Source organism: Mustela lutreola, chromosome 1 (genome assembly GCF_030435805.1).
Source record: "Mustela lutreola isolate mMusLut2 chromosome 1, mMusLut2.pri, whole genome shotgun sequence".
In the NCBI taxonomy this organism is placed as follows: Eukaryota; Metazoa; Chordata; class Mammalia; order Carnivora; family Mustelidae; genus Mustela; species Mustela lutreola.
The window spans coordinates 99,068,135-99,094,435 of NC_081290.1; the positions used below are offsets into that span (position 1 = coordinate 99,068,135).

The 26,301-nt window shown below is 48.7% G+C and overlaps 1 protein-coding gene across 2 annotated transcripts; it reads left to right on the forward strand.

The window, feature by feature from the left end:
* The first annotated feature begins 6,310 nt into the window (after nucleotides 1-6,310).
* PITX2 (paired like homeodomain 2) lies at nucleotides 6,311-26,189 on the forward strand. 2 transcript variants are annotated; one of them, XM_059170907.1, is made up of 4 exons: nucleotides 6,311-6,520; nucleotides 10,297-10,352; nucleotides 22,229-22,434; nucleotides 24,934-26,189. In XM_059170907.1, the coding sequence occupies exons 2-4, from the start codon at nucleotides 10,307-10,309 to the stop codon at nucleotides 25,495-25,497; spliced, it is 816 nt and encodes a 271-aa protein (XP_059026890.1). In that variant the 5' UTR covers nucleotides 6,311-6,520; nucleotides 10,297-10,306; the 3' UTR covers nucleotides 25,498-26,189. The 2 variants fall into 2 exon arrangements, with proteins under 2 accessions (XP_059026890.1, XP_059026881.1); XM_059170898.1 differs by lacking the exons at nucleotides 6,311-6,520; nucleotides 10,297-10,352 and adding an exon at nucleotides 20,483-21,370.
* The last annotated feature ends 112 nt before the right edge of the window (nucleotides 26,190-26,301 follow it).

The window sequence follows — 26,301 nt, forward strand, 5'->3', positions numbered from 1 at the left end:
ATGGGGCTCTCTGCTCGGCAGGGAGCCTGCTTCCTCCTCACTCTCTGCCTGCTTCTCTGCCTACTTGTGATCTCTGTCTATCAGATAAATAAATAAAATCTTAAAAAAAAAAAAAGGTTGAGCTTTTCCTATAACAATGTAGATAGACAATGATGTCGAGTCTGGTAAAGATTTGCAAACCCTCACAGTTTATCCAAAACCAAAACAGAACCAATACTATACTCCTGAACTTACAGAAACTGTCAGCTTAAGGGGTTTACCCAGTTCAGGGTGTCTCTGTGGCTTTACTTTCTGAAGTTGCCATCAGAAATTAAATTCTGTAGAGCTACTTTTTTAAAAAAGATTTTATTTATTTGACAGAAAGAGACACAGTGAGAGAGAGAACACAAGCAGTGGGAGTGGGAGAAGGAGAAGCAGGCTTCCCGCTGGCAGGGAGCCCAATATGGGGCTTGATCCCAGGACCCTGAGACTATGACCAGAGCTGAGGCAGACGTCCAATAACTGAACCACCCAGGTGCCCCTCTGTATAGCTACTTAATAATGAAAACTTAGATTGGTCAAACTACATGAAATAGATAAAGTAGCTTGTGTCTTAATTCCCACTATTATAAATGAAGCTAAACCACTGTAGACATTGGGGGTCTTCTTTTCACTGATGATCCCAAGATATTTACTCTCCCTAATGCCAATAACCATGTTGACATATCCTTTCCTGCCTAATTCTGCTTGTACTAAAACTAGGCGGTTACAAAACAAACCCTAAGACATAATTTGCATTTGAATGAAATGATCCTGAAATTATTCTGCTTTTTACTGTGGCATTACCTGTGGGCCTCCCACTTGCGATGACTCAGTGCAGACTACGGCCAGGGCTGATTGAGAAATCCTGAAATTGGGGATTCTAAATCCTGATGCAATCTATATCCACTACATTAGTTTCTCTTGATTCACAGTTTGGTAAAGAATGCAGGTAGAGATGCTGTGGGCCCAGCTGCACACATGTTCAAACTGCTTTGCAAATGGAATGGGCAAAAGAGTGGGTATCCAAGTTAAAAATCAGGCAGGCATTTCAGATTTCAAGAGACAACTGAAAAGGGAACATCTGTTAGATCCCCTGGGTTGGAGGGCAGTCTGTGTAAGTCTTGGTATCTCTGAGTGTGTGCACACTGTGGAGAGGGGGGAGTCTTCCATCCTCAAATCTAAAAAGACAGAGATTTCGGAAGGCCCAGATGTGCCAAAGGTCAGAGGGATCAATATACAGACCTTAACCGTGGAAGGGGGTAGAGGAAGATAAGAATAGAAAATCGCTACAAAAGGGAAGCCAATGAGAGGAAAGTAAGTTTCTGAATAATTAAAAAGTTAAGAATAAGCAAACTCAGTTGCCATGGGGGAAGGAGGTGAGGTGGGGGATAAAAAAAAGCAGTTGATGTGGTAATTAAGAATTTGGTGAGAGCCTGGGCAGGTCACCTTCTTTCTCAGATCAGAGCCCCATCAGAAATTCTTTCAAGTGTCCTTCTGCGTCGCCAAAGATGACAACAGCAAATCAATAAGTGCTTGAAATGAAAGGGGTTGTTGGCGAGCCCCCAGGCTACAGATTTCCCGCCGCCAGCCGTGTTTGAACTCCTAGCGTGCCTTTGCACCGCCTCTCTTAAGAAGAGCTACCTTTTATTCCTATTCTCAGGACGAAGGTAAGTGCTCAGTTAGCATATCTATTAAATGTCGGCTCCAGTTCCCGCTCCCCGCGCGCGCCGAGAAAGCGCGGCCGCAGCTCGTCCGCCGGCCGGCGAGGCAGGAGGAGAGGGGAAGACTGGCCAGGCTTTCAGGGGGGCCGCACACCTCCGGGCCCGGCCCAGCTTCTCCCGCGATTTAACGCTGCGGGCTTATACCCCAACGGTCTCTGCCAGAGCAAAGGGCCTGAGCGACCGCCGCCATCAGAGCGCTCCTGCTCTTTCATTTATTTACAAGCAAGCACAAAATCATTAACAACAGGAAAGAATCAATGCTCCAAAATTAACGCTCGGAATCACCGGAAACTCCGTTCTGAGTTCCAGACTCCGCTCTGTTACCCTTCCAATATTCATCCCTCCCCGAGTATGTCTCGATTTAACAATCTTTCCAGAGCCCAATATCCCCGGGATGTTTTAATTAGGTAATTCATTAGTGAGTCAATACAGACATTTATATATTCTTTTAGCTCGAGTGGTTAAGTACTAATTTCGAAATGATTATAAAACACCGGAATAGGCAACGCACAATAATTTTAATTTATATGCAAATCAATTGGTTCATCTTAATGCCTTTAAAAAAAAACAAAATTAAAAAAACAATGACTGTATGGTAGCATTGAGGACACAGATCAAAGCGCCCGAATGGACAATTCGGAAACCGGACCTGGACTAGGGAGAAATTTTAGAACAGCCAACAAATCAATAATGTTTGAGGCAGTTAAACATCTCTAGCCATTGGTATTTACATACTCAGCTTGTTGTCAGATAAGGAGCTGGGGAAATGCTTGCCAGGGTTGAGATCATAATCCAGAGTGAAGAAAGTAAATGATAGCACGCACCTCGTTGTGGCGGGCTCTAAAATAATACTGTACCTTTCCCAAATGCTGACTTTTGGGTGAGAGTGAGTTGGTGGAGGTCACTCCACATTCGTTCTCGGGTTTGCCCCGCTTTAATCACAAAATTGTATGTCCTCCCCAAGCTCCACAACTTGATTCCTGTACTAACAGTTGTCACCTGCTTCAAAATATTAGAGGGAGGGGTATAACTCAGAATCTCCCTAAAAATTCTCTGAACCCATTTAGCCAGCACCGCTCTTCTTATGTTGATGGGGGGAGGGGGTTATGTTTAATTCCCTGTGTCCTCCCACACATTAAATTAGATAACCAAAAAGACAGGGGAAAAAAAGGACTGTGGGAAATGATCCAGTGCACTGGCTTATTGGAAGGTTATTATCTTTAGACATAGCTTAAAATTTTGGAAACATAAAGAGAATGTATTCTTCCGGGGAAAACAAAAATTTGAGATATTCTAGAACAGTGAGTCTCACTGGGGATTACCAGAAGATCCACCGGAGTTGTTTACGTAAAAGTGTAACATCCTTGAAATTCACAGATACATAAGGTCAGTGTCTCCCCACCCCCAGGCTCCCAGCCCAGGCGATCTGGCCCTTAAGGAGCTGGTACCTTTGATGCTACAATCTTGTTTACATCTGCAGGGCAGGGAATTGCTGCTTTGCTTGGACGCTCCCTCCACCCCCTTCTAATTTGAAGTAATCGGAATCTAAATACAATCGCCACGGCCCACTCTTCCATTTCTGCTCTGACGAGGGAAAAACCTGAAATCCATGTCTTAAATCAGCTCGATGGTTTGTAGCCCCCCAGCACCCTGCCTCTCCGCTGCATGCCTAATATATTCCCTAGTGGTTCTGGGCATTAATTAGTTGTTTAATAGGAGTATGACTAAAAATGTAAAAGAAGGATTAGGAGCGTGAAACGTATGTCCAGCTCCTTCCACACACTCGAGGAGGGAATGAGAATCATTCTGTATCTTCTATTTCTCCAGGAGCCATTAGCATTTCCCACCAGCTGCTCACTTCAGCTGCACTGGCGCTGGGCGAGGCGAAGACCCAAAAGCTCAGCGCGATGTCTGAGGCGGCCGGGACTGGGGTTAACCGGCCCCCGGCGGACGAGACTCCAGACAGAAGGTGGGGTGAGGGGAACGTGAGCTTCCAGGAGCCCCTTCATCCCTGCCCGGGTTTGCAAACCTCTGAATCTTGAAAGGGGGAGGGGGTTGCACGCGCTTATCTGCGCGTCACTCCAGCGCTACCCCTTTCTCTTTCCCGTGTCTCTCCGCGAGTCTCTGAATCTTCCTGTCTCTGATTTTTCTCACTCTTTTCCCACTTTTCCATGAGATTCCTCATCCTCGCCACCAGATGAATGGAGGTCGTTCTGCTATGAGCGTCTCTTAATCTCTATAAAATGAAAAGAAAAAAAGGGGGGAAGGCATTAACCCAATACTCAGGGGATAGGGAGACAGAAAATTCGATGATGGAGAGAGATGAAAATGTCTTTCTCTGACTACATTCTCTGGTTTGCTATGACATTAGATTTCAGTTGTGGGTCTTGTTGAAGAAATTTGATTGTCTTGATTCAGCACGATTTCAAAAACCAGAAATAACAATTCTCAGGAACAGAAGGGAAATAAAAATAAAAATAGTACTTGGGAATCCCCCCCCCTTTCTCTCCCTTAAATATAATTGTCTTGAATTTCCAATAGGTAAAGAGAGAAAGTTCGAGTTTTCATAGATGTTAGGTGGAAGTTAGAAATGGCTCTAAAATGTGGATCTCTCAGTTTTTTTCGTGGCTGAAGAGGCTAACCCTTTCCATAAAATGAGTCCATCTGTCGACTGTTAGCTATTTCAAAGTGAAGGGATTTAGCACTCAAAACAAATTGAGCAAGTTTGTTTGCCTGTTTTTACTGCTAACTCAAATGAATTCAAAACACGGAGTAATTCAAGAAAACACATAACATGTTCCAGACAGCCCCCAAATGTAGGGAAAGCCCAGCACCTATGTGGTGACCTGGGTTATTTTAAACACCATGTTTTTTGTAATGCATGTATTTCTCACAGATTCTCCCAACAAGTCATTATCTTTTCCTAAAATTGAGAGAACTGGTATACTGATTTAGGAAGAGCAATACAACTTTTAGAGGGAACTTTATTCTCCATTGAAGACCAAAGGAGAGGGCTCTTTAATGGCGGGCCTGGGAGAGTGTTGTTCCTATGCAGAAATTAATATTGATGGGAAAACCAAACCGGAGGATATGACTGCTTTCCGCGGCTTTCCAAAAACATACATTAACAGGATGCCCTTGAAATTGAAAGAACGTGGTCTAGTATGCCTGGCAGAAGCCTTCACACCTAGCCTTCCAGACGAATCATATTTATAGTCCTTATACCCGAAGGCAGGACAGAGCAAAAATATCCTGCTGGCTACCAAACTACACGCCCTTGCTCCGGTGAAGAAATCGGAAAATCAGGGTTTAGAAGTAAGGCACACTTTTCGAATGAACATGACTCCTCTAACTTCACGTGCTCTTCGATTTTCAGGAGCAAATGTGGGTTTGAGGGTAGCTTTCCTTCCCACCCCCACCACCATCCTTTGCAATTTAATACCATGCTCGCCAGGAACCTTAACCTCGTCATTTTAAAAAATGAGATATCCGTGACCCGGGGTGAACTTGTTGAGTGTAGGTACAGCAGAGGAAATTCTAGACTCTATGAGCGCCCAAGGCTTGCCCAGCGCAATCCTTTCGTGTATGCTGGTCAGTGCGCTACCATTCCCACCTGCGCAGGGACAGCGTGCTTGGTCCACCCGCCTTGACCTCGGGCGCGGTGTCCGGGCGGGCAGTGCTGGGCCAGGCATCTCGGCCTCCTCTGGTTAACTAGTCTCGCTCGCCCCCGGCTGTCGCCCTCCCGACCCTCTTCCCCACCCTTCCCCCGCTCGCCCCACTTTTCCAGATTTCTCTTCAGTCATCCTCTCTCACCCCCCACTCCGCCTACTTTCGCTCCAGCCTCCTGTGAGCCCCTTACGTCCCCATCACCCCCACTCCGCCATCCCTCGTTTCCGTGACCTCTTCTCTCAATCCTGCAGGCCTGCAAGAAGGTCACATACAGGCACTCTCATACTCACACCCCACATGCCTCGCCCCAAACAAACCCAAGCACATGCACTCTGTCCTTTGTTCCATTTCTTGGGCCACTTTCCCTGTCCCTTCCTTCTCCTCCGTCCTGGTTTGCTCCCCAGGAGTACGTTCCCGTCTCCCGGACGCCCTGGTCCTCCCCCTCTGATTATTAGAGCTCCCGGTCCGGCGCAGATTCCTTTTTCTTCTCCTCCACCCCTTCCTCCCCTCCTGTCCTCCTTTCCACAGTGGGATTGCTTGTGCCTGCTACTCCTCTGCTCCCGTCTCAGAGCCCTGCCCGGCTCCCTGCCCCTCTTTCGCTCTCGGGGCTTTTCCTCCGGCTCCTGACTCTCCGGCCTGGCGGCCTCACCTCCCAGCCCTGACTCGCTTCTCGTCGCCCCTGCCCGCTCCCCCCCGCGCTCGCCCGAACGCTTTGCTCGCTCCTTGAACGCCCGCCGCGCTGCCGGGCTCGGCTGCCCGCCCGCCCGCCACTGTGCAGTGGAGTTTGGTGGAATCTCTGCTGACGTCACGTCACTCCCCACACGGAGACCGAGCTGAGGGAAGAGAGAGGGATGAGAGCGAGGGAGGAGAGAGAGAGTGCGAGACAGCGAGAAAGCTGGAGAGGAGCAGAAAGAAACTGCCAGTGACGGCTAGATTCCTGCGGCCACCGCGCACCCGTGGACTCCCTCGGAACTTGGCACCCTCGGGAGCCCCGCAGTCTTCTCGGGCTCGGTTTTCAGGCGCTTGCGGTGCAGCCTGCGCCTCGGCTCGCTGGAAATCTCCCCGGGAAGCGGTGGGGCGCAGAGACAGTAGCTCTCTCCCGGTAGCCGGTAAGTGGAGGCCGTCTCTTCCGCAGGGGTGTGAGATAATGCGAGTTTGGAAATTTGTTCCACTTTGGAGAATCTTCACCGTAGGTGATTTGTGGTTCTTGGGGCTGCCTTCCCCCCACCCCTCGAAGTAACTCAGTTGGCTAACAGACCTTGTAAAGCCCCGTTCCTCTTGTCCCCAGTCGCTGACATTACAATCTATGGGGTTGCCGAAGTCGAGTGGGAAGCAAGACCACGGCTGGCATTTAAAACGAAGTATCTTCCCTTAAATCTCGGTGCCAACACTGCGGGGACAAATCCTCAGGCTGAGGATTAGCATTCTCAAGATAAAGGGCCGGGTACAAAGTTTCAGCTACTGGAAGATTAGCCCCCTTCCCATTGTTACCAATTGGAAAAAAGATTCCATCTTAACTGGCAGTTAGTGACCTCTCAGGCCCAAGCGAATTACCTGGGAGCCAGGCCTGGATGCCAAGCTCACACAATTACTTCGGATTATAAATCCTTTAAATTGATCACCAGTCAACTCCAATCTTGCACTTGAGGAGATAGGTTTTAAATGGTAAAGAGGAGAGAACTATTTTTCCAAGTGTCGAGTAAGAAAAAAATTATGTTTCTAAAGCTGGGACATACGGTTCTCTTTTAATTCCAATTCAGTGACTTTACTTTCCTAAGTAATTTAGAAATCATAGGGTAATATATTATTTACTATTTTTTTGTGGGTGAGTATTATGTCTTACTAAAGTAAACTAAATGAAAAAAACTTTTGCTATTATGAATTAAAATAAAAACAGTCACTCATACATTCTAAAATATTTGTATGAAAAAAAAAATTATCTGATTTCAAGAGATTCCCGTGCACTTTTTGGCCAGTAATAAGAATTAAACATGGTTTTAATATAATTTGGGGAGAAATTTATCTAAAATTCCAATACCAATTATGTCAAGGAAACAAAGCATGTAAGTAAAATAGATTGAAGATTTTTATTGGTGTAACATAAAATAAGCATACAAGATTTTAATAATCAAACATTCCCTAAAAATTAAATAGCTACTTCATTTATGGAATGTTTTACTTTACCTCAGCAAAACTCCACTTAAATTATTCAGGTGCTTTGTTCCTCAAGTTGAGCATGTTTGTCTTCAAGTGTTCCTAAGGCATCAATATTAATTGGTTTAAAAGAAGGCTTAAACTGGTAAAATACAGAACTGTGTTAAGCAGTATTTTAATTTCCTTAAATGATTACCCACTGCAAATTAATTTACTGGCTAATCTCTCCAATTTAGTTCATTTAAAACATATGTTCTTGTGCTGTTTATTTTTAAACTTTCCATTAAAGATTTTGTTATGGGGTAACAAAATAAATGGAAAGGGGAGAATTGTGAAAGGATTTGGAATTATTAGAACTCTATTTTATTCTGCAACTTCCAATTATTACAATCAGAAATTATTTTTAAGAAAATTGTTTTATTTCTTACGGCTTTACTGCCTGCCTTGGCCAGTGTGCTTCAGTGTGCTTCATTAACTATATGGTGCTTTTTAGCACACTCACAATAGAAAACTCAACTTGGCCAAAACAAGATTGCCTGGCATAAACATTAAGACCAGGACATGAACTTTTGGGGTGAGAACAACTTCCCATCAAAAAAAGTTGTGCATCTTAATTTGTGAGATTAGCAGTGGAAGCTAGTCCCTAAATCCTACAGCCAAATTTGTCTAGTAAGACTTGTCTTCCTTGACAGGGCAGGTTTAAGGATCAGCAAGCGGGTATTGGAGGTTATTTTTAAAAACTATCTTCCCTAGTTAGATTCAATTCATCTAGTAGGCCTGGTAATTACATGAAGCTAAATAAATAAATAAATAATGCAGGTCTCATGGCTCATTTTGACTGCAAAATAAATCCCCAAGTCACAAGGACACTTAAGAGTGAGCTAAGGAACACGCCTTGACCTTCTTTTCAGTCCTTAGAACAGAGTTCTTGAAGATTTGTTTTGTATTGCTTTGTTTGGTCTTCAGCACTGAAGCTTGGGAGTGGGGGGAGAATGTGTAATAATTGACTGACTTTACACTGAGCGACCCCATCTTTTTCTTTTGTATATTTCATTCCTTAAAAAAAATAAATAAAAACGATTTGCAGTTACCATCTGCAATGCTTCGGCTACCCGTTAATAATGCAGCCAGTTCAGATGTTAAAAAAAAAAAAAAAAAAAAAAGATTATCGAATTGATGATGACATGCAAATTTCCCCTGAAATTATCATAAGTAAACATTTGAAGTCTGGACTAATAAAATCCCATCTGTGTTACTTCATATCGAGTTAGTAGAAAGCTGTGATAATGAATTTTGTAATATCTCACGAACAGACATCTCAATCAGGGACTAATCCTGTGATTTTACTGCAGAATCACTAAATCTGGAGCCGCCAAACTGCTACTTCTGGGCCCCCGGGCCTGCAAGGATCCGCAGAGCCCCCGCCCACGTCCCAGCTAGAGGGTGGGGGGAACCCCTGGATCCCCACGAGGCCGCGCTGGGCAGCCCGTCCTCTAAGCAGCGACCTTGGCCAGAGGCCCCCGAGGCCCGGCTTGTTCCAGGAGAGGCCGAGGAGCCGGGAAATATGACCCAGACTAGAGCCAGACCGGCAGCTCCCTGCCCCGCCTCAGCACTTGGGCCAAAGAGGCAACGCCCGCTCCTACCCTTAGCCCGGGACCCGAGCGAAGTGGGCCTTCCCGCCGCCGGCGTACCCTGGTTAGTGTGAAGAGAGGCAGGTGCCAAGATCCGAAGGGCCTGGGGAGCCCGAGACCTTCTTTCTTTTCTTCGGTCTTTAAAGCAGCCACGGCTCTTCTACCCACCCCGACAGGGTCTCTCGCCACCCACCTCTCCCGGTTTGCCTGTGGCGAGAAAGGGGGCGCGCGTTAAAGGGTTGGCTCGCTGCGCTGTGGTTGGAAATTTGAAAAAGATTTGGTTCTCCGGGGAGAATCGGGGGAGCCGTTCTCTACGAGTTATTTCTACATCCTTGGTGGAAAGAAAACCCTCCGGACTTTTGCCCTGTTCCCCTCTGTCTCAGTCCACCACCGTTTCCCTCCTCTGCGATCTTAAATCTTACTTTAGGGTAAATAAATGGCCGGGTAAGTATCTCCAGGGAAAAGTGTGGCTAAATATGGAAAAGTGGCTCCTGATGGATGAGAGGCCCGAAGCCAGCTGGCTCCTGGAGCACCCTGGGCCAAGAACCTTAGAGTCCCGTTCATTTCAGAATTAGAGAAAATCGAGAACAGCCTGTTATATAGGATAGTTACAAGTTGACGCTGATATTCTACAAAGGTTCACTAAGCTCCTACTCACGGAAAGCGCCGTGCTTAAAGGTGGCCTTCCACACAACTTCCTCAAAGGGCTAGTCCTCTTCACTCACCCCCAAATTTTATCTAAGTTTCGCCCCGTGTTCCGAAGGGCTCTTAAGGCCTGACACAAACATCTTGTAAGATCCTGCACAGCCAAAGTCCCCCAGAACACGATGGATTTATCCCTCAAGAGGGCCTGGGCCCATTCACCACAACTCTGGAGGGCGATGTCCCCCTCAGGTCCATCCAGATGTCCTGGGCCAGGGGCTAGGGTAGGGCTGAGGCTGGGCAGCCAGAGGCTGTCAGGTCAGAGAAACACGCCTGAAACCCAGCACCGAGTGGGCACTTAACAGCGAATTTGTCCGCCCCACAGGTAGCCTCGCTCCGCGGAGCCCGGCACGCTTGGCGACCCCAGCTTCTCACCGCCGTCCTCCTTTATTTTGCAGATAACGGGGAATGGAGACCAACTGCCGCAAACTAGTGTCGGCGTGTGTGCAATTAGGTAAGAGTCTTTCCTCCTGCCCCGGGCACCCGACGGGAGACCGCACCGCGCGAGGGCGGCAAGAGGGCACTGGCCGCTTGGCGAGGCAGGGGCTAGGGGCTCTTCCAGGAGGGGCCGGCCGGGACAGAAAGGGAATCAGAACCGGGACGCCGGTGGCCTCTCCCGGGGTATGGGGGTGAGGGGCCGTTGCGGATAGGGAGGGAGCTGCTCGCCGCGTCCCGACGCCCGGGGCCTACTTCTCCCGGAGGGAGCCGCTGGCAGCCCCAGGGAGGCGCAGAGAACCGTACGCTGCCCTGGGTCGCGTTGCCAGAGGGTCCGGGAGAGGGGAGTGCTCTCTGCCCTTTCCTCTAACTGGGTCTTTGCTCTTTGTCCCTCTTTCTCTTCTTCGTCCTGCTCCTGCCCCCCCTCCCCACAACCCCGCTTCTTTCCGCGGCGGTCCCGGGCATCTCTCTACCCGCTTGTGGGGCGGGCGCGCGTGGCCCAGGCGTGCAGCCGGCGGCCGTTGAATGCCTCTTCTCCAAAGACTCCGAAATCAAAAAGGTCGAGTTCACAGACTCTCCCGAGAGCCGGAAAGAGGCGGCCAGCAGCAAGCTCTTCCCGCGGCAGCATCCCGGCGCCACTGGTAAGGCCGGGAGCGAAGCGCAGGCCGCGCGCAGGGCACCCGCCTCCGGGCCTCTAGGCTTCGGGTAAGGCGCACGCTGGCGAGGCCGCCGGACTCGGCGTGCCTGCTCCTTGACTTAGACACTTGGACTCTGGGTGGGACGGGAAATAGCCGTCCCAGGGACGTTAATTCCTTTCCCAAAATTATACTGCACTCCTGAGACCCAACACCTCTCCTCTTGCTCTTTCTCGCTCTCTCCTTGCGGCCTGATCTCCTGCCCACACCCCAACCTACTTCTGTGCCAAGAGCTGGCGCGGAAAAGTAGTCCAACAGCGACCTCTGTCGCCGGCCATGTCCCACTGCGTGCAGCACCACCAAGGGTCCACCCCGCCCCTGCGGCTCTTAGCCGAGCCCCGCCCAGGCTTGTGGGTGCGGGGTTTACCGCGGAAGGCAAGCACCGGAGGCTTGTGTTGGCAAAGATTCGCCTGGCCGAGGGGTGGAAGAGCTCACTGGAGCCCCGCTGAGCCTGAGGGCAGAGACTGTGCGCAGCAGTCAAGGGTGTGCTGAAATGTGTGCCCCTGTCGACGCGAACTTACCTGTTGTGCAGGTTGCAAGGCCTCGGGTCTTGGTGGTGTCCTTGCTGAATTAGCTGGTTTCGTTGTGGACGAGTCAAGGGACACTGCTGCTCAAAGTCTGCAGGCTTGTGTAAAAGTTAAAACGTTAAAAGTTAAAACTTGTGTAAAAGTTAAAACGTCTCCAACCCCTGCACAGACCTTTGCTGGACTGAAACAACCCCTGCACAGATCTTTGCTGGACTGAAACTTAGTTTTGTGTGTGTGTGTGTGTGTGTGTGTGTGTGTGTATGAGGGGACACGCTTTCCCTTAGAATTCATGAGAAACTTAAACTTAACTGTTCTGCTATTCTCCGGATTTTCCAGGTTACTATAATAATAAGTGCCTAGCCTTAGGGAGTTGTTGACCTTTGATAGTGTGAGGAGATAAAGCCCCCCCCATCACCCTCAGCCCCTAACACCCTCTTTCCGGATTAAAGTGTAAGGATACAAATGTAATGTGTGCCGGAGTGGGGCGAATTGGGACCCCCGCCAAGTAAACAAACCATATTACTAAGAAGAAAACAAAGGCCCTACATTCAGGCTTCCCAGTAAATCTGAGAAAATTATCATTTGTCTAAATAAAACTTCTAAAGTGGTCTGGAGCAGAGCACTCCGGACACCACAATATCGGGAGTCCTCCTGCTGGGCCAGTTAAACGCTCACTTGTCTGGGATTAACCCCATGGGGTTAAATGGGGCCATGCAGAGATAACGTCGGGTGATTTCTGTCATTAAGATTGTGTTAAATTCTTCCTCTGTTTGATAATCGGTCATAAAAATAAATTATTAGACCGAAGTATGTTTGGGATATGGTTAAAAATCAAGAACAGCAATGTCTCCTCTCAGGGAAATATTTTGTGTGGGTTCAGTCCTGGCTCTGGCCAGACTGGGGGAGCTCCCCAATTGCACTTTGCATAGGGTGGGCTGGAAGCCTCCAAGCTGAGACTGATGTTTCCTGACGCACTGGGAGCGGGAATGATACAGAATGTCTTCTATCCCTACCCCAACCCAGGGCTTCTAGAGCCCAGGCATGGTTTCTGAGGACAGGTGGTCTCCATCTAAACTAGGGAGGTAGGGCCTGTTGGAAGAGAGGCTTGAAATGGGATGGGGGGGCCACCTAGGTGGGCAAGAAGCTGCGGAAAGCTGCTCTTTTCTACTTCTGTCACAGTTCCCACTCGGGCCACTGGGCATCCACTTTTGATAATTAGCAGGTAAATAAAGAACTAGAAATAGTGAACAGTTGTTTTTTTAACCATTACTTTCAGGCCAGGATTATTTTAGTGTAAATGAAAGGCTCTACACTGGCAACATTCTGTTTTCTACCTTTTGGGCCAAAGAGGGAAATTACTGCCTAAACATGTTTAATGCCATTAATTAAGAAGAGGCATGTGATAGGGAGAAATGCCGAAAATCTTGATTTTATTGGCTTTTAGGGATGTGGTAGACAAAAAAAAAAAAAAAAAAGTCACACACGAATAGCCAAAACTACAGTGCCTCACAAGGAAGGTTGCCAGAGTTCCCTCTACTGAATACAAGTAAGTTTAACTTATGTGATATGCAAACTACTAGACACAACCTGCTTTTAAAAGAAAAAGTTTTCTCCTTTATTTTTTATAAACTTTTTTTTTTTTTGCTTTCAAAAAGAAAAAATGTTTGCAACGATATGCGGTTTTCAAAAGGAATTATGACACTTTATATTGGCATAACCCTCTCCTCAACCCCCCAAAACCAGTGTGTCCTCGTTGAAGACTGAAAACGGTCTCTAAGTAGACAAGGTTAACCTCTGGAAGGCTCCAACTCTGCCTTCCTTCCCAAGGGAACCCTCGTCCCCTTAGTAGCCATCCAGCTGACCCACAGCCTGGCTGGAACCCTGAAACTAGAGGAGGCATGAGGTCTGCGGAGACCCTTAAGGTCACGGTGAGGAGAGAGGGTTGAAAGAGGAATGGCTAGGCACCCAGGTGGAGGGACGGAGAGTTAAACTGTACCCCCAGAAAGAAGGGGCGGGAGTCTGCTGAGAACGTCCCCTAGGAGTCAAGGAACGGAGATCCTTGACTTCTTGCTTTGGGTGGAAAGAAGCCTCCTCGCTGAAGTCGAAGAGTGCTCTTGACTTTCAGGAAGGGGAGGGAGTGATCCTCCCCTGTCAGTAACCCTTAAAGTTTCGGGGCGGTGGCTCTGGTTTGCTGGCTGAAATCGGACAGAGCTGCCGCCCCACGGTCCCGGCGCCCAGGTTCCGCGACCATACGTGGGCGGGTACCTTGGCCGGGCCTTCCCCAGAGACGCCATTAATTTTTAAATAGCTTTGGTTCAGTGGATGCTGCCAAGAGTCTCACCCAAGTCTCTGGTGTGTTCAGACCTCCCTCCCTTGGGAGGGGGATTCCAAGGCCCCTTGTGGCGCCCCCAGCTGCGACACACACACCCTCAGCAAGCAGCTAGATCCCAGTCTTCTTCAGAGGACCCGGGCTAACCCCCGCCGCCTCGGCGGCCGCAGAGCCTGCATTCATTCAATCAGCAAATGTTTGCCGAGCACATACTACGTGGATTCCTAATGTACCCCCTGAAAGCAAATAAGCGGGTTTCCCTTCGCCATCGTGAAGCAGCTTTCATGCTAACAAGGATTCAAGCGAGAGCGCAGGCCGGATCATCTCTAGAGAAACGCGAAATGGTGGGACAGGCTGCAGTGCCCGGGGCCAGAGCGTGGTCTGAAAGAAGGGGGATGTTCAGAGGGTCCAGGGCTCTTAGAGGTGAGGCCCGAGCAAGCGACAGGGGCAAGCGGAAGGGGCATGAAGTCTGAGGCAGAAGCGACCAGAGAGGGGAAGAGGGTTATGAAGAGATTTCCATTTTCCTTACAATCGCCCCACCCCACCCCACCCCGCGCCAACTCTAGCTTATTGGTAGACGCTGCCTCTGCGTTTTGTGGGGTTTGTTTCCCCGTCGGGGGAAATTGTACCAGTTGTGCAATAGGTAGTCAGTCCCTGCGGATCCCCGCCCGCGGAGGTAGGCTTTACAGGTCGTCGCGTTCCTTGCTACCGACACCAGGCGAGCTCAAAGTTTTTCTCAAGGCTGGTTGGGCTGTTATTTCTCACCGCCCGCCCGCTCTTAATATATGCAGCAGTTGTTAGAGCGACTCGGGAGGGAAAAGGAAATGTATAACGAAAGCTTATTCGTGAGCAGGAATATACTAATGGAACAATCTGATGTCTTCTTAATCCTATGTAAAAAGCTTTGTCGTCTTCCTAATATTGACTGAATGGGTAATTAATGGCTCTTCATCTAGGCGAATACCCTGTAATCCAAAGATAGGCAAAAGACAACAAGCCCAAGGTAGAAGACAAAAGGCCCAACTGTGGCCGCCACCCCCCTCCCCCACCAGGGTCTCCAAATAGGAAAGTTTCCTCCTAGGAGAAAAAAGGCAGGAGTGAGAGAATATAAGTACCTTACTTTCCTAGGCTAGACTTAACCGCAGAAACTGGTCGTCCAGGTCAGTTCACCACACTGTCTGCCCCTGCCCCCACACCCCTAGTCCCCCTCTCTGCATTTCTTTCTTCTCGGTTCCTCTATGGAGTCACCCCCATTTGGATCCCGACGATAACCTTTTCTTCCCCCAAACCCCATCTTTCGTTTGAGGAAGTGATTGATGAAAGGACCAACACACGAGGTCCTCAAAAGGATCCGGCAGAGGATTCAACCTCTTTCTGATCCAGACGGAGACTCCTTTCTTTTACAAGCTAAGGCAGAGTCTGGACAGACTAAGATAGGTGGGAGGGGAGGAAAGAAATTAATAGAAGGAAAATGAGCAGCAAAATGGTGTATGTGTGTTAAAGAGTGATCAGGAGTGGTGGAGTCAACTTCATTGTAAGAATCTGACAGGAAGAGTGCCCAAAATTCTCGCGGCATGTTTTTAACAGGCTGACATTTTAATTTAAACCTTTAGAAGTAATATATTACTTGGGTTACTATGATGAGGTGGGTTCCTTTTTTTTTTTTTTTTTTGTCAGCTGACAGCTTTTAAAATATTATTTCGCTAGGGAAATAAAAGCTTCATCTCAGATTATAGGTGGGTATTTTTGGATTTATGTGATTTATGGTCACCATGACAACTAATGCTGAATGTTAGCTACCAGCATGTCTGGGAGAGGGAAGACAGAAAGAAGGGAGAGCAAGAGAAATAGAAAAAGGAGACGGACAAGAACTAGAGGGGAGAAACACAGAAAAGAGAAAAAGAGGCGCGTTTTAATCCAATTTTTAAAAGTGACTTTAGCCAGTCCCTCTCCAGTTCTCCTCTCTGGACCTGGATATTAATGTCTATCTCTTTTTCTTTTACCGCTCCTCTCTCTCTCTCTTTCTCTCTCTGCCCCCCATCTATCCCTATCATTCCCCTTCGGCTTACACAAATTTATACCCTTCCCTTTATTTGACTTTTACACAGCTAGCTGTTTTCTGAGATTAAATGATAAAGCTGTGGAGTTAACAAACTAATGTGAAAAGGCATATAGCATGTGGGTTTCATGGTTTCAGAGGCATGCCCCCCACCCATCCTGCCTCGTCTAATCCCTGCTTTTCTCTTCGGGCGCTATTGTGGGGGTACCTCCCCCTGCCACCCTGAGCACCCCCAGCCAGTTACTCCAAACCTTAAGTGACTGAGTGTGTAAGACTAAAAAAATATGGATGCCGTTTGCAGGGACCCAGAGAATGTGGGTGTTGCTCAGTACATGCACAGATTTATGATTCAGAAAAGAATCTGCCCCTTTTCACAAACCAGCACTTTATTAATCCATTTAGAGAATGGTTTGGGGAGGGGGATCAGTCACAGTAAAGTTTTTAATTTCTGGGTGTTTCCACTTTGTGGCTGGAGCGGGTGGGGCGGAGGTGCAACTAAAGGGTCTTTCCAGCTCTATTTGTGTGTGAAGACAGGGCAGGCAGAAGTAGGAGGGGAGGAAAGGCCACTTCTTGGGCAGGGGGCAAGGTCTCCATCTGACCTCTGTGCCTTACACCACATGCGCACGCACACACAATCATGCCCTTCACGGGACTCTGACCTGACTTTGGGCGGGCCAAGGCCTTGAGCTGGCCTGAACCAGAGCAAGACCTCCACCCCTATATGACCTCACAGCCAAAGGAGACACTTAATTGAGCCATCTTGCATGTGAGCTTTGAGGACAGATTTTTTTTCCCAAAAGTTGTGGCTCAATTGGTTGGATATCAGCCCATATTTGGGCCACTGCACCAGAGTTTGGCCTCGCCGTCCAACCAATTTTGCCGCAAGGGCCAACCAGGCTTTGCGCAACTACCACTAAAGAGTGTGAAATTAAATAAGACCTTAAGACTGGTAATCGGTGGCAAATACCAGCAGCTCAAAACACACCTGACCCTGTGTCACACATTTCTCTCCTCAAGGGTCTTGCCTTGAAAGAATAAGCAAGAAAACCCAACTGAGAATTCTTGAATGTCTTTTGATTTGAAAACTCAAACCTGCACTGGGCTTCCTTCCATGGAGGCCTTACAGCGTACCTCCAGTTTCCCTGAACTGAGCATCCTGATTTTTTGTCTGGATTGGAAATTTCAGTGACAGAGTCTAGGAAATCTTAGAAATTTCTAGAACCAGTCAAAGAAGAATGGGTTCGTGAGGAAGCAAGGGTAGTGCTCAACCTGTAAAATACAAAGGATTACTTTCAACCCCTTCCTTGTTTCTACTACCAATATCTGTGCACTCACAAGGTTTTTGTAGATTTAGTCTCCAAAGTTGCCCACCACCACCACCACAATTCCCATAGAAAAGTGTTTCTTGGTTTCCTCCTAGTCGGTTTTTGCCATCTAGACTTTTCATGTTGGCGTATTCCCACCATCCGTGGAATGGATTCTGTTGGGCCTGAGAAGGGAGTTAGCCAGGCTCGCCAAGTGTGAAGTGATTAGGACATCCGGAGAGAGTTGAAACTCTGGAAAACTGCAAAGAAATGTCTTTCCAGCTAAGTTGATGGTTGGGGGGAGGCATTATATATTATGTATGTGCATATCTAGATAGATGACTGATTGACTGTTAGATATGGTTATGTTCTTACTTTAACCAGAGATCTCCAGATAATTGTCTTTATTTTCCACTTGACTTTGCAATGGATAGATACAATTTAAGATTCTTCAACTCTTTAGGCTTTTAGGCTGCCTGGAGATCACCAGTATTTCCAGTATCTCCCACAATTTGGTACTATGAAGAGCTGTCACTTGCCCTTGAGTTTTTCAACTACTTTGGAAGCTGATTTGGAGACTAGGTCTTTCATATGTGTATTTGCCCATGATGTGAGTTCTGTTAGTCAACAGAGCCACAGAATTTAAAATTCTGTAGATTTAATGAGAGATGAGCTTCAATATCTATATCGCTCTGTGGAGCTTCTCAGCTCTCCTGAGTAAGGAGTTTTGAGAAACATCAAGAGCCTCCGCCAAAAATTGCAACTCCCAGGTTTGATTCTCAAAGAAACCAATACTAAGAAAGAAAGTATGCTCACTATGGTGGGGAGTTTTTCGTTCTTTCATGCAATGGAGTTTCCTCATGAAATGAAGCCTTATGGGTTTGGTATTTTGTGGATCGCAGCTATGCAGAGGTTTAAAAAGAAGAAACTGGAATATGATTAGTAAACACATTGGGCAGAAAAGAGCTAGATTCATATTGACTTAGTTATAGGTCATCGGCTGGCAGTGCAATGGGAGGAAATATTTACTTTACACATATACTTTATGATCTTGGGGGAATCAGAGGAAATTCAATAAGAAAACGGCTAGAAACATTTAAAACCCTTATTTAAAAGACTTAAGCAAATTAGAGTCTTATCAGATTAAAAACCACTACAAATGTAAGAGCATTGTCTTCGGTGAAACGCTGTGGGGTCTGAGGAGATTCTCCGCCAAATCTCAGGGATAAAATGCGTCATTTAAGCACCAGATAATGAGCAGAATGTAAATTAATTTAACCTTCTTTACCAACAGGCTGCTGGTGTAATATGTATAATTTAGTGATAAGATTGCAGGACCTAATATAGCTGGTTGTATGAGCCTTAGCTAATGCAGACCTGTCACAGGGGGATGTGTTCTGAACTGAGCAGGTGTGTGTATGCTTGAAATGGGGTGAACTGGAATAAAAGGTTAAAACCAGAAATGCCGACTTAAACCTTACTATAAAGAAAATTCCTTCTTGCAGCTGTATTTTTCTTAAAGTGGGATGATTCTTCTGGGGAGAGACTGAAGAACAATTCTCATTTGGTTCTCTGGATGGCTCTCAAGCGTGTTTAAAACGGGGGAAGGAGTTGCAGATAGGGTTTGGCAGGGAGAGCCAGGCAAAGGAAAGACACATAGGTTCCAAACGTGCTCGTCGTCTGTTTCATCCACTCTGCCCCAAACTGCGTACGTTTCCCAATCCTGTGAACAAGGACAAGGAGGGAGTTTTCTGAAGATACCTCATACTGGTGTTACAAATCATTGACTGTAATGTCAAACAAATACACATTCAGGGATGATAACACTAACTCCACAATAAAGCAATCACCAGTGCAAAAATCCAAAGGAGATTAGTTTGTGCTCTCTTGATGACCTAAGCAGAGGACAAAAGAACTTCCAAAAATTATTTTGAACGATACATTTGTATTTCTTTAATTTATTTGGAAATTTACGTTTTTTGAAACAGTATTGTAAAGAGTTGGATCTCCCCAAAGGTGTGGGTTTTTTTTTTTTCTTTTTAAAAAATAAATGAATAAGAATTTGCTTTTCCTAGCTGAGTGCTCTCCTAGGCTTTTGCCCTTCGCCCCTACCCCACTGCCTCTGCCTGCTTGGACTTTAAAGATTCAACAGCCTTGAGTTCCCTAGGAAACGAAAATGACTTAGAAGTTATCCTTGAAATTGGTTATTTGGCAACATTCTTAATTGTATGGAAATTCATTAAAGCATATTTTATATATAATTAGCTCAAGGTTGTTGATTCTGCAGGCTTTATGGATTTGAATCTGATTGATAATAAAGTAAACAAGAGAGTCGAATTTAAAGCGGGCTCTCTCTAGGGTTAGGACAAGCTTAATACAGTGTACAAGGAATTTGAAAGATCTAGGATATGTGTCTTAATCAACGCTAAGTAGAATGGATAAGCTTTCAGCATTTTGAAAATGCTGGGTTAGGGTTTCTATTCTGTTGTGTATTTTCTGTCTGGGGACTAATAACCATTACAGAAAACGTGATCTGAGGCGACTTTTTATTCTTGTATAAATCCAGAGTGAACCACCAAACAGTTGTTCGTTTAAAGTCAAGGTAATTTTCTTTTGACGGGTCCATTTGCTTCTCGATTTCTAATTTATTAGCCTGCCTTCTCAGGGCTTTGTCTTCTTTGCAATTAAAGCAAAGCTTCTTCAGATTAGCGCAGCATTCACTTGACAGGCTGTTTGGAAAATTTAAGCTTGTAGAGGTGATTTGTTGCTGTTTTTTAAATATTCTGGGTTTAAGTAGCATGTCTCCTTTCCATCCAGGAAGAGAAAAATATTTCTCAATTGGACTTGGATGTAGCGAGATACAAAAGAAAGGGGTGGGGAGGCTTGTTGATCCTTGTACCTTTCAGCCCTCGACCTTTCCGCTTCTTTCTCCAGAGCCTTTTACTCCCAGCCTCGCCTCTCTTACCTCCCCGGCTGAACTAAAAGAGTTTCGGCCGGGGTCAGAGCCGAATTCCCGGGAGCCGGCGGGTGTAGACTTGGTGGGCGCAGTGAGGTATTAGCCCGGCCCCACACAGCTGATAGGTGCAGACAGGGCTGCCCCTCCGCCGCGGCTCGGGGTCTCTTGATTGGTGCGGAGCCACGTCACTCCCGCTGGGCGAAGGGTCTGGGAGGAGGCGGAGGAGGAGGCGGAGGCGGGGAGGGTTGGGAGGGCTGGGAGGGCCTCGGCAAAGTGACGTCTGGACACCAGGAAGCCCGCCTCTGGTTTTAAGATGTTAGGCCAACTGGGAAGCTCGGAGCCGCAGAGCTGGTCCGTCGCTCGCCTAGGTGCCGGGAGTTGAGCTGCTGGGAGTCTGTGCTCGGGCTCGACGGCCCGAGGGGTTGTGCGTGTGCGCGCAGCGGAGGGTGCGTCCAGAGGCCCGCGCCGCTGCCGCAGCCGCTGCCGCCGCTGCGGGGGATCTAATATCAGCTACCTGTCCCTGTCACTCTTGACACTTCGCTGTCAGGGCTGCCGCGCGGGGGGCGGGCAGATCGCGAACGCCGTTAGCTTTCCTTATTGGAGGGGTACTTGGGGGAGGGAGGGAGGGAAGAAAGGGGTCTTTGCCCACTCTGGTTTCGCTTTGGAGCTTGGAAGCCTGCTGCCCAAAGACGCTCCGAGCTGTACCCTCCTACCACATCCCCATGTCTCCGTTTGCCCGCTGACTTTTCGCTGCCGGACCCTTTCGCTAGAGCCTTCTGAAGGAGACGGGGGCGGCTGGGTTCAAAGACTCAGCGGGGGTTGTGCTCCCTGGCTTGGCCCGCCGCGGCCACAGCAGGGAAACTCCGCGCCTAGAGCGCAAAGCGGAGCAGGCGGCGGCGGCCACGGGGTTTCGGCCGGGCGGCAACCCGGCACTCGTAGGGCGGCGCGCTCCTTCGTCCATGAACTGCATGAAAGGCCCGCTGCACTTGGAGCACCGAGCAGTAGGGACCAAGCTGTTGGCCACCTCCTCGTCTTCCTCCTGTCACCATCCCCAGCCACTGGCCATGGCTTCAGTCCTGGCTCCCGGTCAGACCCGCTCCCTGGACTCTTCCAAGCACAGGCTGGAGGTGCACACCATCTCTGACACCTCCAGCCCCGAGGCCGCAGGTAAGGCGCCGCGCGGCCCCGCAGATACTCGGGTCCAGCCGCCCCTTGCCACTCGGCCTTTCTCGCCCCCAAGGAAGTTGGCCCCTCCTGGGGGAGGCGTGGTGGGAGTGGTCGTTTAGTTTGCTTCCCGCAGAACTTCCGGAGCCAGGATTCTTTTGGCCCCGCGTTCCTTTCGCTCCACTTCGACCGCCCGAGGTGGCGCGAACGACGCGAGCCATTCTTCTACTCTTCCCTATTCCCATCCTGGCCTCCCGAGGTTTCCTGGGTCACAAAAATCCCAGCATCTCCACTCGAAGACGGTCAGAGGCCGTCCTCCAACCCCCCAACCCGGTCCCTGTTCTCTCGGCTTTCAGCTCCCGAGAAGCTGCGCCTGTTAGAAAAGTATTTCCGTAATTACGCCGCAGAAGAAGCGGTATTTCTAAAGCGTAGAAGAACTTGGGTGGGTGACGGAATCCCCAAATCTACCTTTACTGGCCTTCCGAAGCCGCATCGAGATCCGCGGGGGCTCTGTAAAAGGCGCGCGTGCGGGTGTCTGGGGAGATTTGCTGTGTCTGCGTAGAGGCGTGTAAATATACTTGAAAGCAGAGGCTATAAAAATGAAGGTGCCTTTGCTCTGAGATAAACATGTAAATAAAACGTGCGGCGCTGGGGGAGGGGAGGAGATGGGGTGCTCACACCCACACTCACGTCTGCACACCCTACAGTCGCAGCGCTCCCCGCGGCCCGGAGAGGCCACGCACACACTCCTCCCCTGCATGGCAGCCCATTTCTCCCCCGGCCTCTGCCGCCCGGTCCAGCCGGAGTTCGCGGGTAGCAGGTGGACATGTTGACGGGAACCTTTGTGTGTTTCGTTTTCAGAGAAAGATAAGAGCCAGCCGGGAAAGAATGAGGACGTGGGCACCGAAGACCCATCCAAGAAGAAGCGGCAACGACGGCAGCGTACTCACTTCACCAGCCAGCAGCTGCAGGAACTGGAGGCCACTTTCCAGCGGAACCGCTACCCGGACATGTCCACGCGCGAGGAAATCGCCGTGTGGACCAACCTCACGGAAGCCCGAGTTCGGGTAGGACCCCTCGCGGAGCCTGGGAAGGCTGGGAAGGAAGCCATTGTAGAGATGCCGGCCGCGTAGACGCTGAGGGAGTATGGAAGGCGGCGTCCCCCGGCGGGCGCGGGTGTTGTGCCTTTGCAGAGGCAGAAGGCCTCTCGGCGGCTCCAGTGGGGAGCTTACTGCTCCCCCTTACCAGATTCGCGTTAAGGCTGGCGCGGGCGCCTGGGGCGACACCCGCTCACGGCGCCGCCACCCCAGGCCCTCCCGAACTGGGCCGCGTGGCATTCCCCTGCGCAGGGCATTGTGTTCCCGGCTTGCAGTCGCCAGATAAGCGCTAATAAAATCCCTCCCAGGCCGGGAGGCGAGAACAGGCTCCGACCTGTGCGCTTTTAACAAGAAATACCCGCCAGAGACATGCAAGATTTGGTCCTCCTTGGGACTTAAACTCGGGCAGCCCAACCCCGGACTTCTCTCTCTCTACTCGGCTCATCCCCCTTACATAGTCTTTGAGGGTTTTGGGTCATTCAGGTCTCTCCCACACCATATCCCTTAGTCTTTGTGATCTATGGAAGCAGTTTTGATACACCATCTATCATCCTGTTAGTCCTCTTAGAAAAAAAGAAGAAAGACTTCTGTTTGGTTTATTTATCTTTTCTTAGGAGATTGTTACTCATTATCTTTCTTCCCAATGATAATAGTTTTTTTTTTTTTCTTAAAGGTGGGGGTGGCTTACCTTTGTAGCAAATCTGTACTTTATGGATTGGCAAAAGTGAACTTAAATAAATTACCCAGTAGCAACATTCTGGTTTATGCTGGTCAGTGGGTAACTCCAAACGCCTTAGGATTCTGGAAGCAGAAACACACATAGCAGGATCCAGAGGCTTTGCTGTTAAGGGAGAAAAAAAAAAAAAAAGCAAGCTCTGGATAGAAAAATAGAGCCCCCAGTTAGAGCAGAGAAGAAAGAAGAAAACACTATACAACAATAACGATGAAAAAAAAAAAAAAAAAAAAAAGACCAAAATGTTTTCCCAAAGCAGAGGGAACGAAGGACTTTCTAGGTGGCATTTGTGTAGGATATGAAGCTATGCTGGTGGATAACAGCTGGAATGAAGTTGAAAATGGTTTTAGTTTAACTGCTCAGAGCTAGAACTCTGGCTCTCCAACCGCGTGGTTTTGCGCAAGGTCATTAGCTCTCCTGCGCATCAGGGGAACGGGACTTGCACGTACTCTTCTTGCCAGGGCAAGGTTTAGACGGCCTAGGGTGGAAATTGCAAGTAACGAAGATGAAAACACAATCAGTAGGTTCTCTGGAATCCTTCGGAAAAAGACCTCTTTCCTCCACCCCCTCCGATTCTTTGCAATCCCTCCCAAGTTCCCTGTCACTACCATGCTGGGCTGTCGCTCCCTCTGGCTGCCTCCATCCAGGCCCGCTGTGTGTCCCTTCAAGTAGGAGTGAAGCGTGCTTTTTTATAGCAGGCGGGTGCAAAGAGGAAGGGGGATAAAAAGGAAATCGAGAATGAAAGGAAAAAGGGGGAAAAAAAGAGGATTAGGCGGCTGGGCCTGGCTGAGATGTGTAATGTGAAACATCACCGGTGTCAGCTCTGAAATCTGGGGCCAGGCCCCGCTCCAATACACAAAAGCCACAGTCTGCGGAGACGGGCGGGCCGATGTGGATTGAGAGAAGGGTTGTGTCGGGGCCACCGGACGCGGGTGGGGGCTGACCGGGTTAGGAGGCTGCTTGCAAAGTGGAGCAAAAGGTCTGGGCCCAGCAGGAGCACCACCGGGGTGCAGGGGCCTAGCCTGGAGTGGGCGAAGGGAGGGAGAGGCTACAGAGCGGCCCATTTTGGGTTCCCAGAGATTTGCCAGCCAAGCTCGAGGAGTATATGAGGCCATAGGGAAGGTGATCTTTTGCTTTTTGATACCTTATTTTGCTAGGCAAGGATGGGGGTCAAGGGCTGGCACCAGTTGTGAAAGCACGTTCTGTGTAGTGGGGGGTGGCAGGGGAGGTCTGAGACGGAGGGAGGAGCTGTGTGAAAGAGAGCCTGGGCCTCTGGTGCCCTCTGAGCTCCTTATCCTCTTCACTGTGTCTGTGGCTTTGGAAGGGAAGCAAGTTTGCAAGGCCGCTGGGTAAGGGTTGGGTGAAAAACGCCGCTGCCCCCCGTTTATTTTACAGTAAGTGTTTTTGGATCTTGAGGAGAGCCTGGGTTAGTGAACAAGCCGCCCACAGGCCAGGCCACCAGGTGTTGGACTGGGGTTTGTGGTACAGCTCAGAGCCTGGGCTCTCAGGCCTCACCCCGCCAGGCTTCTCTTGCTTGGACAGGGCTCAGGCAGCTGGGGCCCCAGAGGCAGTAGGCGGTTGGGGAGAATTTGGGGGGCCGAGGTGTGTGCATGCGTGCACGCGCACATACATGTGTCTCTGTCTCTCAGAGGTGGTGGCCTCTGGTGCTTTCTGGGATCGAGGTTTTACTAATCTGCTCTGTGGCATCTATTTGCCCCCTTACCCTCCACCCTCAGGTTTGGTTCAAGAATCGCCGGGCCAAATGGAGAAAGCGGGAGCGGAACCAGCAGGCCGAGCTGTGCAAGAATGGCTTTGGGCCGCAGTTCAACGGCCTTATGCAGCCCTACGACGACATGTACCCGGGCTATTCCTACAACAACTGGGCCGCCAAGGGTCTCACGTCAGCCTCTCTGTCCACCAAGAGCTTCCCTTTCTTCAACTCTATGAACGTCAACCCCCTGTCATCACAGAGCATGTTCTCCCCACCCAATTCCATCTCCTCCATGAGCATGTCGTCCAGCATGGTGCCCTCAGCTGTGACCGGCGTCCCGGGCTCCAGCCTCAATAGCCTGAATAACTTGAACAACCTGAGCAGCCCGTCGCTGAATTCCGCGGTGCCAACGCCGGCCTGTCCTTACGCACCGCCGACTCCTCCGTACGTTTACAGGGACACGTGTAACTCGAGCCTGGCCAGCCTGAGACTGAAAGCAAAGCAGCACTCCAGCTTCGGCTACGCCAGCGTGCAGAACCCGGCGTCCAACCTGAGTGCTTGCCAGTATGCGGTGGACCGGCCGGTGTGAGTCTCGCCCACGGCACCCGGATCCTAGGACCGTGCTGGCTGGGCAGCTCTGCCCTTGAAAGACTGGGAGTTACGCGAGAAGGTCGTGGGCACTCAAGAAAGGGAGAGAAAGAGAAGATATAAAGAGAAAAGGAAACCACTGAATTAAAGAGAGCTCCTTTGATTTCAAAGGAATTTCCTCAATGTCTGACATCTTTCACTAAAAGTATTTCCAACAGTTGCAAGGACACACACAAATGTTTGACTGGATATGACATTTTAACATTACTATAAGCTTGTTATTTTTTAAGTTTAGCATTGTTAACATTAAAATGACTGAAAGGATGTATATATATCGAAATGTCAAATTAATTTTATAAAAAGCAGTTGTTAGTACTATCACAACAGTGTTTTTAAAGGTTAGGCTTTAAAATAAAGCATGTTATACAGAAGCGATTAGGGTTTTTCGCTTGTGAGCAAAGGAATGTATATACTAAATGCCACACTGTATGTTTCTAACATATTATTATTATAAAAAATGTGTGAATATCAGTTTTAGAATAGTTTCTCTGGTGGATGCAATGATGTTTCTGAAACTGCTATGTACAACCTACCCTGTGTATAACATTTCGTACAATATTATTGTTTTACTTTTCAGCAAATATGAAAAATGTGTTTTATTTCATGGGAGTAAAATATACTACGTACAAATTGGTCTGGATTCTTTCTGCCCTCCTCTGTCGCCTGGCCAGGGTTTCTCAGTCACTGCTTCCTAAACAAACCAGTTCCCTCTGCCTGCCTAGTTAAACACATAAGGCAGCAGCAG